Source organism: Orcinus orca, chromosome 1 (genome assembly GCF_937001465.1).
Source record: "Orcinus orca chromosome 1, mOrcOrc1.1, whole genome shotgun sequence".
Taxonomy (NCBI): Eukaryota; Metazoa; Chordata; class Mammalia; order Artiodactyla; family Delphinidae; genus Orcinus; species Orcinus orca.
In genome coordinates this window covers 32,592,299-32,605,743 of record NC_064559.1, presented here as the reverse complement: position 1 = coordinate 32,605,743, position 13,445 = coordinate 32,592,299, and the positions used below count along the sequence as shown (strand labels likewise).

The window sequence follows — 13,445 nt, the reverse complement described above, 5'->3', positions numbered from 1 at the left end:
CCTAAACTTTGACTAGGGTACAGTTTGAGGGCGAAGGCTTCCTGTCTTACTCGTTTTTTGCATCTGGGCCCCTCCCTGCATCCTAGCAGCCAGTCCAGCTCTGTGTATGTGGTGCACACTGCCTGAGGGAATGTGCGTGTGCAGCGAAGGGGCTTCCTGAGCCCCCAGGCTGGGGTAAGGTAAGGAGAGCACCCTTCCTCTGGGCAAGATGTGCTCCAGAGCCAGTCACAACTCCTTTCCTCCCTTTATTGCCTTCTTTTTTCCACTTCCTTCTTTTCTGCTGATAAGGGTTGGGCTGTGAATTAACGAAGGTGAAGATGACAGCCAGTTCAAGAGGGTTTACAGGCAGGTAACCTGTGCAGGACTAGATTCTTCCAGGCCTGTCTGGCCCCGTCCCCATCCCTCGGCCATTCTGGAATTCAGCTAGCCGTCAGTGACAGTGTTTTGTTTCTAGAATTCAGATCCTGAGCTTAGCAGTATTCATTTGCTGTACCTTTTCTTCCCCAGGTGCGGGAGTAGCCCTGCTGAATGACCATATTTATGTGGTTGGGGGATTCGATGGTACAGCCCACCTTTCTTCTGTCGAAGCGTACAACATTCGCACCGATTCCTGGACAACGGTCACTAGCATGACCACCCCGCGATGCTACGTCGGGGCCACGGTGCTTCGGGGGAGACTTTATGCAATTGCAGGGTGAGGGTTAAACCAGGCATCTAGAGTGGTGTGATCCGAGCCGCATCGGGGGTGGAGATGGGGTTTGGTCCTGGAGGGAGACGCCTTGTGCGGGAGGGGGCCATGCGGCTGCAGAGCTCAGTCCCGCCTCTTCCCCCTCAGCTACGACGGGAACTCCCTGCTGAGCAGCATCGAGTGCTACGACCCCATCATCGACAGCTGGGAGGTCGTGACCTCCATGGGAACCCAGCGCTGTGACGCTGGCGTGTGTGTTCTCCGCGAGAAGTGACCGGTCCGACACAGTTGGCAGGGAACCAAGGATCCTTTCCAGAATGTCTGCTTCTCACTGTGTGCACAGGGTGATTACAGGCACCAGTGCCGCGATGATTGTGCTTATTTGACGCCCCTCGCACTGGTGGTTTTCCCTGAGGAGGGTGGGCTGCAGACCCTCAGGGGAGGAGGCTGCACACTGAGTGGGTGTGGGAGGCCAGACCACCTCTCCTCCCGGCCGCGGGGGCACTCTCCCCTCGTTTCTGACTCAGCGTGCGCTTGGGAGAACATACATTTAAGTTGTGCCTCGCGTGTTGCAGAGAATTAAGGTATGAGCGCAGCGCCGGGGTGTGGGCGGTATCCAGCCTCGATCATTGGAAGGGTACCAACTCTTGTTTCACAACAATAAATATCTTTCCTAGTCTACAGGTAGCAGGGGCAACACAGTTCCGATCTGGAGGGAAACAGAGGAAAGAGCCCTGTCAAAACTTTGGGGGCCTGGGGACAGGGGGACAGGGTTGGCGTCAGAGCTGGGTGTAGAGTGTGGGAAGGGAGCTGGACGTGGTGGGATGGGAGTGAACCTGCGACAGCCGGAAGGCTGAGGAGGGAGTGTTATTTGAGGGTCTTTCCGTGGTCCCCTGGGCCCTGGGGACTGAGAGAGTGACAGAGCCAGCACATGTTGGGTGAGCAGAGGTGGAGGAGAATGGGCCTTCAGTGGGCCAGGGATAAACCAGAAGTTCCTGTGATTTCACAGTAGTCCTCCCTGCCGTGACTCATCTATACGGGGAAGGTCTTCCTCTGTTGAAGCAAATGCTACTCCACTGTTATGCGTCCATACTGTTTAGAGGGGGTGGGGGAGGGGCGGGGGGGCAGCTGCCTAGAAGTTCAGCTGCCTCATTACTCCCTCATTCTTTTAAGGACATACTTCTGCTAAGGTGTGGTTTTTACTGCTGTGTTTTGTACATGTAGTTCTTTGCTATTAGAATCCCCCTTCCCTGTCTTTAAAGTGGATTTTATTCATCCCAGGACAGAATAATCAACGACAACTAAACTCCTTTTGTTAGTTTCGGTACCCACTGTCCCTCCAAGGCTCCCCTGTGCTGTGCAGTGACATTCCTGCTCTGTGGGTATTGGGAGTGTGGGGACGTGATCACCTAAGGAAGGATGCATTTTCCCTTTGCTCTGAAATTCCTTTTTTTCCTCTTTCCCTGAGTTGTACTGACCTCAAGTTCATTTGTTTGTATTTTTTTTAAGAAAATATTGAAAATCAGTGGTCTCAAGTGCCTGTCTTGCAGACATTTTGGGGGACCAGGCATAGGGATCAGCTCCAGGTCCTGTCTCTTCAGCCCGTTCACCTGTGTGTTTGCCAACTAGCTCTGCTGTGTCTCTGTTAGACAGGTAAGAGATCTCTGGAGACTCCCATCAATACAAGGTTAACTGAATTGCATATTCACGGACTCTCACAGTTGGACTTTACTTAGAAACCACAGGGGATAAAGAAGAGGCAATCTTGGGCTCGTTTTGTAACCACTTGAATTTTAGGGTTTTAGTCGCCCCAGTCCTTTTTCCGTTTGCCTCGATTTGTGCCACAAACAGCTGTTTGTCATGCAAACAGCTATGCGGAAGGCTTGCAGAAATGCAAAAATCTTGATACTCCCAGAGCAAAGGGAAGGGGGAGCCAGAGAGGTTCAGCAAAGAGGCCGGCCGGCCTTTCTCTAGCAGAGGGATTGTGCCTGCCGATTAAATCGAACTGTGAGACATGTGACTTGTTCTCTCAGGAAGAGACCAGGGGAGGCAGAGGAGGGGAGGGGGTGAAGAACCCATGGCTCTGGGCTCTGGGCCGTCTTCACGGCTGACTTCTGAGTTTCAGACCAAATTCCCAAATAGTTCTTCGATGGCAGCCACAGCTGAATAGCCCCCTCCATCCCTTTCCACTCTTTCCCCAATCTTCTGTGCTTTCCCCTGCTCATGGACCTACACACAGCTACCCCTTATTTGGTGGTTCCTCCTGTTTTTCTAGCTCCCGTTAACTGGCAGGCAGCCACTAAGTTATGCAACCTCTGAAAGCTAAAGCTACCTTCATCTTGTGTCACCTGTCACCTCCACCACAATACAGACATCCGATTAGTTTTTAGGTTGTACATGAATTTAATTTTTCCAAATCCATTCCTGTGTTTTTTTTCCCTATCTTTTGCCCAGACTCATGGAGCACCGTCTCCTGATACCCTTACCTCTACTCTTCTCTTGCTTTCCAGTCTAGCCCCTCCATTTTGTCATCAGTTATCTTTCTAAAGCACGGACAGGGCCATTACAATACGAAACATACAGCACATTTTCAGTAAATACCAAACAGATATTTCTGGCCTAAAAGTCCATAGATTCCCGTTGTCCATGTTATAAGGTTTGAATTCCTTAACATGACATTAGACCCATGGTGATCTGGACTCACGGCACCTTTCTGAACTCACCTCCTCTACCACCCTCACTCCCCCCAGGTATCACGTGCTTCATCCACAGTGGTCTTAACCATTCCTAAATCTGTTCTCACCCTCGTGGATATATTACACCGTTCCTTCTATCTGAAATAATCTTGCTGTCCCGGCAAAATCCTAGTCACCTTTTAATGCCCAATTCAAGTGTCACCTAGGTAAAGCCTTTTCTGACTCCCCATGTGGAATTACCCCTGATCTGTGCTTCCATTTACTTTGTTCCCTGGATTGTCTTTATCACATGTCCTTGGGTTTGGGTCTGTCTTCCTGTTTAAACTGTGTTCTCCAGTACAAAGTGCCTATCGTCGTAGTATCCTCAGGGTGTAGCATATTCTGTAATTGCTCAGCCAATGTTGAATTAATGAAGGACAAAGAGGAAGAAGAAAAACGTGCCGCCGACAGGGGGTGCTGGGTAGATGAGACGTTTCTCAGGTGGCTTGGCTCCCCTTCTATCTGCCTCCCCTGCCATCTCAGGAAGGCCACGCCTGCCGCTCTACAACTAGTAAGCTAGACATCCGAAGACGAACCGGAGAGCGTGAGACACAGCGTAACGACCCAGCAGTGGCTCTAGGGCCATGCCTGGACCCGTGGGCCCTGGAAGGCAGCCTTTCCGACTTCTACCGCTTCACTGCGCTACGACCGACCCATAGGGAAACTGGGACTCGAGACGTTTCTGGAAGCGCGTCAACACCACGTCTTGCCACGTAGTTAGTGGTCCGTATGATGAGAACAGAGAGCAGCAACTGAAGCTTCCAGGCGCCTGCCTCCGCCCACAAGGCAGGTGTCCCTGTAGGTCGCGTCCCGTGTGAGCCACTGCGGCTGAGATTTGCCGATGGGGGTCTGACCCCAGGACGTCCCCGTCGTTCACGGGACTAAACGCACACTTGGACTGGCTCAGGTTTCACTCAGTGTAAGGGAAGCCCAACGCCCAGGTGAGCCTGGGCAGAAGCTCTGTCACATCCCAGGAGACATCTGTTACAAAACCACGCCGGCCGCCTGGGCGGCAGCGAACGGCCGCGCCTGCGCACTGGCGTCCAGGGCCGGGAAGCGGCGCCTGCGCTGAAGGAGCGCCGCCGCGACGGCGCCTGCGCGGTACGAAGAAGTCGCCCTGAGACCGCGCGTGCGCGTCGCCGCCAAGGGCTCGGGTAGAGGCCATGGAGCCCGCGGCGCCGCCGAGCGACCTGGTGTCGGCGGAGGGCCGGAACCGGAAGGCGGTGCTGTGCCAGCGCTGTGGCTCCCGCGTGCTGCAGCCGGGCACGGCGCTCTTCTCCCGCCGGCAGGTGAGGGGACGCGGGGGGGAGGGAGGGGCGGCGACACCGGGTCCAGTTCGGCTTGGACCCGGACACACGACCGGACACTGGCGCCCCGGGGCCGCGCCTGCCGACCGCGGGGTCCCGACGCCGGGCCTCTGCAGACCGACCTTCTAGGGAGCCTGAGTGTTACTTCCTCAGGCTCAGGTGTCGGTGCCCTTCGTCCAGCTGTCACGTTCCGCAGCCTCCTTCCCACTGCGCCGCCACGCCCCGCCCCGGGAGTGGGCGCGGAGTCCCGGGGGGGAGTGGGCGGGGAAACTGGGGGGCGGTTCGCAGGGACTGGGCGGGTGGGCACGGGGTGGGGAGGGACGGGACGCGGGGGCCGTCCTGGGGGCGAGGCCCGAACCCTCAGAGCGCTCGCTCGCTCCCGGGTCTGTGATCCCCGTCGACGTCGTGAATCACTAGGAGTGTCGTTCACACCGCTGCACAGACCCCGTGTCCCGCGCCCGCTGCCCCGAGACTGCGCGCGCGTGAGGGAGGACACAGACTTTGGAATATTAAGTAAATGAGGGAGTGAAGTTCGCAGTCCGTGAGACTAAGGGTTAGAGCAGGCGGAGCGAATCCGTGTGTCGCAGGCGCCATCGATCACCCGACGTGTCCTTTTTTTTAAGTCCTGTGAACGGTTTCTTTATAAAATGTTCAGACCCCCGACTCGGTCCTTTGTGAAATCTCACCTGCAGTCTGGGGCAGAGGAGAAAATTACAGTCACAGAGGAAAGAAACACCAAAGAGCTTGATAATGTAGGGAAAGGGTGATGAGTTAGAGAAGGGAATAGTTGCTTTCTTACCTTTTGAGGGAGAGGGCAGTTGGGGCAGGAGAGGGGGGTGGAAGATGAGATTGTGGGAGAGAAAGGATAGAGCACTGTTTGGGTGAGAATGAGAGCAAACCGAGACATTATTCTCAAACTCAGCATGCACCTAACATAGGACCCAGCAAGTGTTCTCCGGGCCTTTATCCCTGGCGGGATGAAAACATGTTCACACCAAACCTGTGCACAAATGTTCACTGCACCTTTATTCCTAAGAGCCGAAAACCAGAAACAGCCCAGCAGGCATTCTGCTGGTGAATGATGCCACACCACGGGCACCACAACTTGGATGAGGATGAATCTCCCGGGAATTATGCTGAGTGAAGAAAGCTGGTCCCAAAAGATTACTATTGTGTCATTCCATTTATATGACATTTTTGAATTTTAGAAATGGTCAACAGATTAGTGATTGCCAGGGTTTAGGAAGCGGGGGCGGGGTCAGGGGTGTTGGCAAGTGTGGTTATAAAAGGGTAGACGGATGGTGGTGATGGTTGCACAATAATGTGAATGTACTTAATGGCACCAAACTGCCCACTTAAAAATTATTTAAATGGTACAGTTTATGTTATGTATAGTTTATCACAGTGAAAAATCAGGAATTAAAATGGAACATGCCTCAGGTGTGTTGGGCAGTGTTGTTCTAGTTATTGCTGCATAACAAAATCACCCCAGACAGTGACTTAAAACATGAACGTTTATTTTGCTCACAAATTTGGGGGTTGGCAGGGCCCAGCTCGGCAGTTCTCTCATTCATGGTGTTTCATGGGGCAGCAGTTAGAGGGGTCATCTCAGAAGCTTGCCCACTCCCATGTCTGCCTGTGGACTGAGAGGATTCAGGCACCTGGGACAGGCTGTGATGGGCCGCTCCTCCCGGTATCCGCCAGGAGGCCGCAGGGTAGCCATGGTTCTTCCAGGGTCACCAGGGCTCCCAGAGCAACTGTTCCAAGAGCAACCTGCGAAAGTGGCCCAGCCTTCCCTAACCTAGCCTGTCGCACCCACCTTGGCCTGCCCAGGCTCAAGGGGAGAGGCATAGTCTCCACATCTTGGAAAGGTTGTCAGAGAATTTGTGGACATTTGTGTGGTTTTAAAACCACTACAAAGGACTTCCCTGGTGGCGCAGTGGTTAAGAATCCGCCTGCCAGTGCAGGAGACACGGGTTTGAGCCCTGGTCCTGGAAGATCCCACATGCCGCGGAGCAACTAAGCCCGTGAGCCACAAGTACTGAGCCCGCACACTGCAACTACCAAAGCCCGTGCGCGTAGAGCCCGTGCTCCACAACAAGAGAAGCCACTGCAATGAGAAGCCCGCGCACCCCAACGAAGAGTAGCCCCCACTCACTGCAACTAGAGAAAACCACGCGCGGCAACGAAGACCCAATGCAGTGATAAATAAATAAATAAATAAATATATATATATATATATATATATATATGAGACGGGTTCTTTCCCCATGTCAGTATTTTTAAAAAAATAATAATAAAAAATAATAAAACCACCACATGTACTCACTGAAGGGGGAAAAATTACAAAAAAGGTTAACAGAAGTTTACTTTGTACTGTGACAGTTTTTATTCTCATCTATAGTACAGCATGCTTGCCAAGTTCTCTATAATGAGAATGTATTTTTACAAAGAGAAAGAAAATATTTTATTTTTTAACGGGTACTGTTAATAGTTCTTGAAGAAAGCAAAAGAAGTTTCAGTGAGACATCAGCAGAATCTCAGCGTCGTGGTGTTCGATGCGTCTCAGAGAGCTGGCCGGGATCAGGGGTGCTGGCCGGGGCCCTGGGGCACAGCTAACCCACCTCGTCAGGGGTCTGGCGACTTTGGCTCCCAGACAGCCGAGTTGGCCACCTCAAATTAGGTATTAATTTCTAGATTTCCACCCCAGTAGTCTGTCCAGAAAGCCTCATTGTGTCCCACATGATACATCCCACAGCGTGACCCTAGCGTTGTCCTCTACTTTGTTGAGATCCAGGCACAGATACACAGACGAGTGCAAATACATGGGTCTGACTTAACAGGATTTCAGTAAAAATGGGCATGTTGAGGAAGAGCGGGAACAGGACCCAGTGTGACTGACCCCTTGAATGAATGGCTAGTAATAGTCCTGCCCTTTAGTCACTAATCAAATGGGAGACAGCAGAAGTGGCCTTATGCACTGCAAACGGGGACAGTGTGGGGGATTCGTGCTCCTTTGCTAGACATGTCCTGAGGGCTAACGCTTATATAGTCTTTGATTTTCTCCCCTCACATTTCACTCCTCTTGCATTTAGTTAAGATGTGATTTCACACCGACAGTATAGGAGGTGGCTGGAAATGTACCTAGGGACGTTTAGGCCCACAGAAAATTACTCAAAGGACAGGAATTCAGGTTTTCTGGTTCCTGAATTTTGATTCCTACCTCTCTTTGCCTCTGCCTGTTCCCATTTTCACTCAGGGTAAAACAAAGCATTAGGGACTCATTTAACCATCAGATGAGGCAAAAAGAGTGGCTGGAATGACAATATAACAGGAAGAGGGACTATCATATTTTATGATGTCCTCAGATGAAGCCTCAGGTGACACAGCAAAGGGAAATGCACAGATGTGTTTTAACAAGCCGAGTGCTTGGAGGATAGGGAGGGGGAATGTCCTGGGTCAGAGCTCCCTCCTCCCTGCCAGGGATACCCTACCAGCGTCTGCAGGCCTGGAGTTCAGAAGTGCGGGCTCCAGGGTGTTTCACACACTGGCGGCTCTTGTGGCCTCCTGACGTTCTCATCCCCACCAGAGCATTGATGTCGGTCGAATTTTTAAAAAACTTTTTAAATTGTTTGCTTTTGTCCTCATTGCCAATGCCAGGCTAGCACATTAAGGGCGTCCTATTTTATTAGAGTTTGGGGGTGCGTTGGAAGTGAATCATGGGGTGGGAAATACTCCGCGCATTGGCGGCAGCCATAGGGTGGAGCATGGAAGGAGCTTGGCTGACGTGTCCTGCAGTGGGCGGGGCAGCTGAGGCGTCCGCTAACCACGTGGAAGAAGTCAAAGGGATTGCATGCGTGCGTGCGTGTGTGCGCATGCTTTCTCCTCGTGAATGGGAGATGCAAGGGTCCTAGAGATAATATTCCCAATTCTAGAACTAGATTTTCCTTTTTAATGTTCCTTTTATAAGATAAACCCAGTATCTTCGTAACAACAGTGGTGGAATAGCGTGAAGCCAGACATCCTGTGTTTACCCTTGTCCCAGATATTTGCGTTCTGCTCTGTGTCTCTTGCTGTTCCAGGCAGTGGGGATGTGGTAATGAACAGGAAAAGTGAGCTGGTGGAGGGAGCCCCCTGGTAAGTAACTGAGCCAGTAAACTGATAAGATGATTTCAGAAACGACGAGTAGGAAATGGAGCAGCATGAGGAAATTTGGGGGTGACGAATATGCTCGTTATCTTGATCGTGGTAAAGCTTTGTTGGTGTGCGGTATACGTGTGCCAGAATGTGTCAGATGTCCACTTTGGATCTGTGCAGTGTGCGTCAGTTATGCCTCAGCCGAGCCACTTTAACGAATACACATGCAGTGGGCAGCATGGGAAGCTCGTGCAGGTTGTCCGGTTGGGGGAGACCCTGAGGAGGCCACGTGGGAGCCGAGTGTCCGGGAGGAGCTGGCCCTGGAGGGTCCGGGGGCGGGGGCGGGGAGGAACAGGCTGGTCCTGAGGACCCAGGGCGTCCCGTTTACCGCGGCAACCAGGCAGCGCCTCTCCCCCTTCTCCTGAGAGGCGGGCGAGGACCGGGGCAGCCTGGGGCTTACTGCCGGGCGCCTGGGCTGGGGGAGCTTCGGGGGCCGGCCGTGCGGAGTGAGCAGGGCTCTGCTGTGTTCTGTCCACGCAGCTCTGCCTCCCGCCCATGAGGAAGAAGCCGGCGCTGGCCGACGGCGGCAGCCCTGAGGGCGACCTTCTGCAGGACCACTGGCTGGTGGAGGACATGTTCACTTTCGAGAACGTGGGCTTCACCAAGGACGTGGGCAACATCAAGTTCCTGGTCTGCGCAGACTGCGAGATCGGCCCCATCGGCTGGCACTGCCTGGACGACAAGAACAGTTTCTATGTGGCCTTGGAACGGGTTTCCCATGAGTGACTGAGGGGAGGGGACTCAGCTCCACCCCCACTATAAAAGCTACTCCCCACAAGGACGGCCGCGTCGCCTTCTCTGCACTAACGTCAGTCACGGGCGTCAGCCCGCCCCGTCCAGCACGCGTCCACGTGCTTCCTCACGGCCTCAGCGCCGGCCTCCTGCTTAGTTCACAGGCGTTACCACCTTTGCTCAGCCCCCTTTCCCCCCGGGTTTTGGACACGGGGCGCTTCCACAGATCTGCTCCCCTCCCGGCCTCCTGCTGTCCTGTACCCTGGGGCTCTCACCCTCCGAGCAGTTATGCAAACTTTTAGCCGTGATGACACGTGACGGATGGTGCTCATGAGGTGCTGACGGTTGAAACCCGCCTTTTTCTCATTCAGGAAAGTGCACGGACGTCTGTTGTGTGGCTAACTTTATTTACAGTAATTTATTCTTTCTAAAAGTAAAACATTTCCCAACTGCAGTATTTAAACCACTAATCAGAAATACATTCCTTTGGACATGCCTCTAAGACCACGTTTAGGGGCCTCTCCTCTAAGCTGACAGCGACTTTATTGTCAAGGTGGGTGTGGCCACTCTTCCCTTCAAATCTTGATGTAGTTTTTCTTTGTGTTAGCTCCGCACTGCTATATATAGCCTGTAAGCTGAAAGTCAGATTTCCAACCCCATCTGTCAGCTACCCCGAGGAAAACTCAGCCCTGGCTGTGTTCCCAAGATCTCCTGGAGTCAGCGGAGAGGGCAGGACATAGGGGGCGGGCCTTTGCCGCATCATACATGACTTCATTGGTTTGTCTTACGTGGACTCATATAACTCTCATATAACTCTCTCTTTGCTCCTAGGACAGACTTCTTAAGTGGATGGTGGCCTCATTACTGTATGCGCTGGGCGTGGTCCTCACAGATTTCTGATTCAGTTGGAATCTCTAGACTAACCCAGAATACAGACTTTCCATCCAGATGCCTCTCTTTGTAGCTGTGGGGTTGCTCTGACAGTTTGATGTTCAGTACAATTCTCAGTTCTGTCATTTCTCTTCTGAAACGACTCACCATCTCAGAAAGAATCTGTGAAACCAGGTTCCAGGCATCCTCCCATCTTCCGTGCCTCTAAGGCTCAGGAGACCTAGAATGCAAATGAGGGCTAAGTGGAGACCTTACAGGCATTCCTTCGGACCTGTTTTCCAGTTGCTTCCTCCCTCCTCCCCAGAACTTGGTCTAAGGGCCCCCCAACTAAAGTGCGGGCCTTGGGCACAGTTTTGCCACCAACCTCCTCCCCTAGAAAGGTGGCTTCCGTCCCCGGTCGTAGCCTCACGAGCTCTGGTAGAAAATGAGAGAACTGTTTTCTAGACGGATGGTCAGATGTCCATGATTATGGCATTTGCAGAAAAACTGTGAGAATATCCACTCAGGTCAGAAGGAACAAAACCACGTAGATGCCTCTGGGGACATGTGGCCCCTCATATCATGAGCCAAAACCTGGGCAAGGCGTTTTTTAAATTAGACTTTTACTTTTCTTTCCTTTTTTAATCACAGAAATAGCAGATAAATACAAAAGTAGGTATACGGGGATATGTGTATATGTATAGCTGATTCACTGTGTTGTAGGGCAGAAACTAACACACCATTGTAAAGCAATTATACTCCAACCAAGATGTTAAAACAAAAAAGTAGGTATAAAAATGTTTTTAATCATTCATATTTTCACCATGCAGAGATTGCCGACGGTAGTGTGGTGTTATGTTCTTCTCAGTGTTTTTCAGTATGTACTGTATAAATAAACGTAGGGTTTTTAAAACAAATATGAGATCATGTGGTACTCTCATAACTTGCTTTTTCCATTTAACAAAATACTGACTTCCCACGTAGGTGACGTCCATCTCCGCCGCTGTATTTCTGTACTGTAATTTATTTTACAGTCCACTGTTAGATTGTCTCCAGCCTCTCCTAAACCATGTGATATAAGGTGCAACCTTGTGGCTGAATCTGTCCAGGCTTTTCTACTGTTTCCCCGGCTGCGTCAGCAGCAGCGGGCTTGCAGGGTGTGTGCGTCTTCACGGCTCTGCTGACTGACGCGCACAGCTCGGAACGGCTGTGCGGCTTTACCCTCCTCCCCAGCAGTTCCTAACACTGGGTATTTATTGTCTTAAATGAATATGTTGATACTTTAATAGTAGGAAAAATAGCGTCTCATTGTTTTAATTTGCATTTATTTTATTTCTAATGAAATTTTTATATATTTACTGGTCACTTGTGTTTCGTTTCTTGAGAATTCCCAAACTTTGTGCCTCCAGTAGCCAAAATATCAAGTTGTTATTCTGCCTTTTCAGCTTGATCTGAAAGAAATAAAGGCATTTAAACAGTGACAATTAGATTCTTACACGTCCTTGGGAAGAATGTATAACTGGAAACAGAGACGAGGGCTGAAACCTGCGCCTTAGGATTTACCCTGGGGTCTGTCGGCTGAGGAATCAGCCCTTCGGTGTCTGTCGTGGAATGAAGGTCGTCTCCCTGCCCCCCACACATGGTGGGCTCTGGGGAAAGCCTTGTGAGTCAGGTCGCTGTGTGCGCCGGGGCACAAGGGGGAGCCCACGACCGCGGCTGTGAGTATCGAGGCTGCAGCTGCAGTGGGGGAGCAGTTGATTTTTCCAGGGCCTTCCTGTTTCGACACAGAATTAAAGGTGGACAGCGGTGTACTGACACTTTACTGCTGTTAGCGCACTGTATGAGGCTCCTCAGAACTCCGCCATGTGGCTATGAGGACCTCTGCTCCCAGTACTGGTGGACTGACCATCCCAGTGAGGGCAGCTCGAAAGGCTGGATACGTACTTTAAAAGTCCGGAGGCATCAGGGCGCTAACACAAGTTTGGAGAATTACTGGATCTGGACCACGGAGAAGATGGAGGCCCCGGGCAGTGGGCTTAGTGTTATGGACGCTCTCCTCCTGGGGGTGTTTCCCAGCTTAGAGGAGGCAGTTCGGAGGGTGATGGGTGGTCCTGACGGCCTTGCAGAAGGCAGGGACAGGGCCTGTCACAGGGTGTAGACCAGGCGGCCTGCCCTCACTTCGGGTTGGTGCCCTCGGTCCTTTGCCCCCGGAAGCAGGGCAAGGCAGGGTGGGGAGTAGAAAGTTTCTAAGATGGATTGCAGCTCAGCCTCAAAATCTCAGCCCTTGAAATTGGATTAAGGTGATCCCAAGTGGTCGTTGCCCCAGGCCTTTGGCATGAGCAAACAAAAACCCTCTCTAGAGGAAGATGTCACCATCCTAAACTTCAAATTCTTTCTGCAAACAATTTTGCTAAGACAATATACTGAATATAATAAAATGTAACCAAGCATATGAGACAAGATGATAAAACCAGTAAAACAAAAGGCCATGGGAACAGGCCCACTGAGGCTGGGGAAACAGGAGCTTTCAGAGGTAGACGGTAAAGTAACTGCTTACTCTGCAAAGGAGATACCAGGCATGTGAGAAAAAAAAAAGTGAATTCTAGAATCTAAAAAAATCCAAAACCAGAAGTGAGAATTCACCGGAAGGTTTTAATAGAAGATTAGACACAGCTGGAGAGAGAACTAGGAAACTGGGAGCTGCCAGTAGATTTGCAAGCCCGCAACGCAAGACCTCATACGGCGTTACCCAGAGAAGTTGAAGGAAAACAAGCAAATTCACAGGGCCAGAAAACCACAGCCCAGATCCATTCAAGCTGACATCTGATTTATTGAGATTCGAGAGCCTGTGAATTAAGGATGGTTTTTGCCCAGATAAAATTCTCAGTTTTGCCTCTTAGCCCACAAAGCCTAAAA

The 13,445-nt window shown here is 51.6% G+C and overlaps 2 protein-coding genes across 6 annotated transcripts in view; both read left to right on the top strand.

Annotated features, from left to right (window-relative positions):
- KLHL12 (kelch like family member 12) overlaps window positions 1–2,213 on the top strand; it is a 28,594-nt gene extending 26,381 nt beyond the window's left edge. For 3 of the 5 annotated variants that reach the window (XM_033415953.2, XM_012538918.3, XM_033415950.2), the window contains exons 11-12: window positions 508–694; window positions 836–2,213. In XM_033415953.2, coding sequence (XP_033271844.1) covers window positions 508–694; window positions 836–962 — 314 coding nt within the window. In that variant the 3' untranslated portion in view covers window positions 963–2,213. The other 2 variants (XM_033415952.2, XM_049706962.1) reach the window with 2 other exon arrangements.
- Window positions 2,214–2,362: 149 nt separating this feature from the next.
- RABIF (RAB interacting factor) lies at window positions 2,363–12,013 on the top strand. The gene is made up of 2 exons (XM_004285384.4): window positions 2,363–4,712; window positions 9,408–12,013. The coding sequence occupies exons 1-2, from the start codon at window positions 4,587–4,589 to the stop codon at window positions 9,651–9,653; spliced, it is 372 nt and encodes a 123-aa protein (XP_004285432.1). The 5' UTR covers window positions 2,363–4,586; the 3' UTR covers window positions 9,654–12,013.
- Window positions 12,014–13,445: the final 1,432 nt, after the last annotated feature.

Coding starts and splice junctions, on each gene's coding strand:
- RABIF (XM_004285384.4), top strand. CDS start 4,587: ATGGAGCCCGCGGCGCCGCCGAGCGACCTGGTGTCGGCGGAGGGCCGG. Junction 4,713..9,407: donor CGCTCTTCTCCCGCCGGCAG/GTGAGGGGACGC, acceptor CTGTCCACGCAG/CTCTGCCTCCCGCCCATGAG.